This window comes from Amphimedon queenslandica, unplaced genomic scaffold (genome assembly GCF_000090795.2).
Source record: "Amphimedon queenslandica unplaced genomic scaffold, v1.1 AMPQUscaffold_8340_Cont19715, whole genome shotgun sequence".
NCBI classification, from domain to species: Eukaryota; Metazoa; Porifera; class Demospongiae; order Haplosclerida; family Niphatidae; genus Amphimedon; species Amphimedon queenslandica.
The window spans coordinates 1-2490 of NW_003551382.1; the positions used below are offsets into that span (position 1 = coordinate 1).

The 2490-nt window shown below is 33.7% G+C and overlaps 1 protein-coding gene across 1 annotated transcript; it reads left to right on the top strand.

The window, feature by feature from the left end:
• Window positions 1–432: 432 nt before the first annotated feature.
• On the top strand, window positions 433–2317 carry LOC105315745 (transcriptional adapter 3-like; the record flags this gene model as incomplete). Its single annotated transcript, XM_011410488.1, has 7 exons — window positions 433–740; window positions 937–1036; window positions 1191–1332; window positions 1572–1654; window positions 1749–1892; window positions 2007–2084; window positions 2189–2317. Coding segments are annotated over exons 1-7 (984 nt in total), but the record flags the coding sequence as incomplete, so codon positions are not given.
• Window positions 2318–2490: the final 173 nt, after the last annotated feature.

Consider the following 2490-nt stretch of genomic DNA (forward strand, 5'->3'; position numbering starts at 1 on the left):
TATGGTCACATTTTATTATTATTATTATTATTATTATTATTATTATTATTATCATCATTGTTATTATAAAATAAGGACAGGTTAGAATAAATTAGGTTATGTTAGAGCAGGACAGATTAGGGAATTAGAAATGAGTCAAGAAAAAAAGAAAAAGATACAAATGACAAATTAATCTAAATAATAATAATGTAATTAATGTAGCATGTAGTCAAGTGTGGCTCCATCAGGTGTATTAATGGATCGCCACTTGGAATGAGCTCCATGTAGGCATAATATGGATGCTCTAATAATAGCAAATGACAGTCTAGTTCTTAACCAGCATACCACTTCACTATAAGGTTTATTCCATTTTGATGACAGTCCGTCTCCAATTCTCTTCACAAAACATGTAGCTTCCTTGCCCATCATTGTTATTATTATTATTATCCATTCATGTACAGGAGGAAGCACAGTGATACAGAGAGTGGTAGCATAGCTCCTTTCTCAAGCACAGCTCCTGGCAACACTCGTGGTACATCAAAATCACAATCAGGAGCTTCACAGAAATCACCTTTAGAACAACTATCATCTTCATCGACTAGTAAGAGAACTAAAGCCAGTCACAGAGGAGGAGGAGGTGGTGGTGGAGGAGGAGGAGGAGGAGTAGATGAGCATAAGAAAGGGAAGGGTAAGAGCAGGGGAAGTGGTAAGACTGTTATACCAGAAAAGGATCAGAACCAAATAACAAGTGCTTTAACAAAGTAAGTGAAGGATGATATGTACTATTGTATGTATTGTAACTAAATCCTCTTAATTCATCATAATACATTGTGTAGTAATGTGTACATGTATTTATAATGGTCTTTAACTACGTACATACAATGTATTCCAGCATAAATTGTATGTAACTAAGTTAATAGTGATAATAATGGTCTTATTGAAAATGTCTGTTTTTAGGTCTAAAACTGAGGGGGCCGATAAATTTTGGGCTTCACTGGAACCATACTTTGCTGACATAACGGAGAATGATTTGCATAATCTTCAAGCACAAGATAATGTAAGAAATTATTAATAATAAAACTATCACATCATTAAAGAATACCAGCATTACTAATCATAATACATGTACCACATACATATATACAACAGTGGCTATTGTTTTTGATTCAATAATTAATTTTCATTTTTAGTTTATTTAATTTTATGTTTAGAATTTTGACAAGAGTTTATTTGAGATACCCAGTCAAGGGCAGCACTACAGTCAGCAGTGGCTGATGGAGGAGCTGAATGAAGAAGGAACAGAGACTGCTAGACTCCACTCTGGACAAACTAAAGACCTACAAGATGAAACCAGTGAGGGAGAGAGAGGGCACCGTATAGTGGGAAATTGTGGAGGAAATAAAATTTGGCGAATTTGGCATTTTGATAGCCACCCACCATTTTGAGCCATTATACGCATGCTCAATGGCACGTGGCCAAATTAAAATTCACCAATCACTAAAATTTAGCAATTGGCCAAATTTAACTCCCTCCAAATTTCCCGCTATATGTTATTATGTACTCTAAGAGTATTAATTTTGTATTGTTTTTAGATATTTTATTCAATGAAGGAATGACTGCTCATAGATCCAATACATGCACTAGCTATGGACCACTCACCCAGAAACTAATGGCAGTATGTCACCTTTTATTATAATCTTACTGTCATTATTTTCTATTATTATTATTATTATTTATTATTATTATTATTATTATTATTTTGTTTTCAGACGTTCATTGATTCTCCTCATGGTTCTCAGTTATTTTCTTCCGGGAAAGCCGACTCTTTCTCTTCAACAGTTATTTCACCAGCTGCTCTTGAGAGAAGATTAAAAGATGAACTGGTAACACTAGGACTACTGGACCCTCCTGAAGTAAGCAACCACTTCTAATTTTCTAAATTATCAAATTTTGTACTCATAAAGCACTGTATGTACATATTTTGACATAATTAATGTACATGTACATAGCTGATTTTCTTTTCTCAGTCACAGAGGGACAGTTCTGATGATGAAGATGAGGTTGTTAAAGAATTAGTGAAAGCACAAAATGAACTGAAAGTTGTTGTAAGGTAAGTTTGTGATGAAATTATCTTCCATTTCTTCACTACCTTATACCATATACAATGTACTTTAATTGTGTGTGTATCTTCTTTAATCTTGTTCTATAGCATGAATACAATCAGCAGCAGAAGAGGATGCTTCATTCATTAGCTAAGTCTGAGATAAGACGTCAGGAGATTAGGAAGCAACTCCAAGAAACTGACCAGGAGGTCATGGAATGGCTAAGAGTGTTCTCAGTAAGTATATGATATCATGATTTGTTACTAAAGGAATTCCTTCAGGAAAAGTTTGAGCTTGTAATAGAATAGAATAGACTTCATAGTCTGTATTATTGTGTATAATAATGTTAAAGTTTTTTTAATAATCATAATTATTATACCTGATTGTATTGTTGTAGAGTTATAGGCAG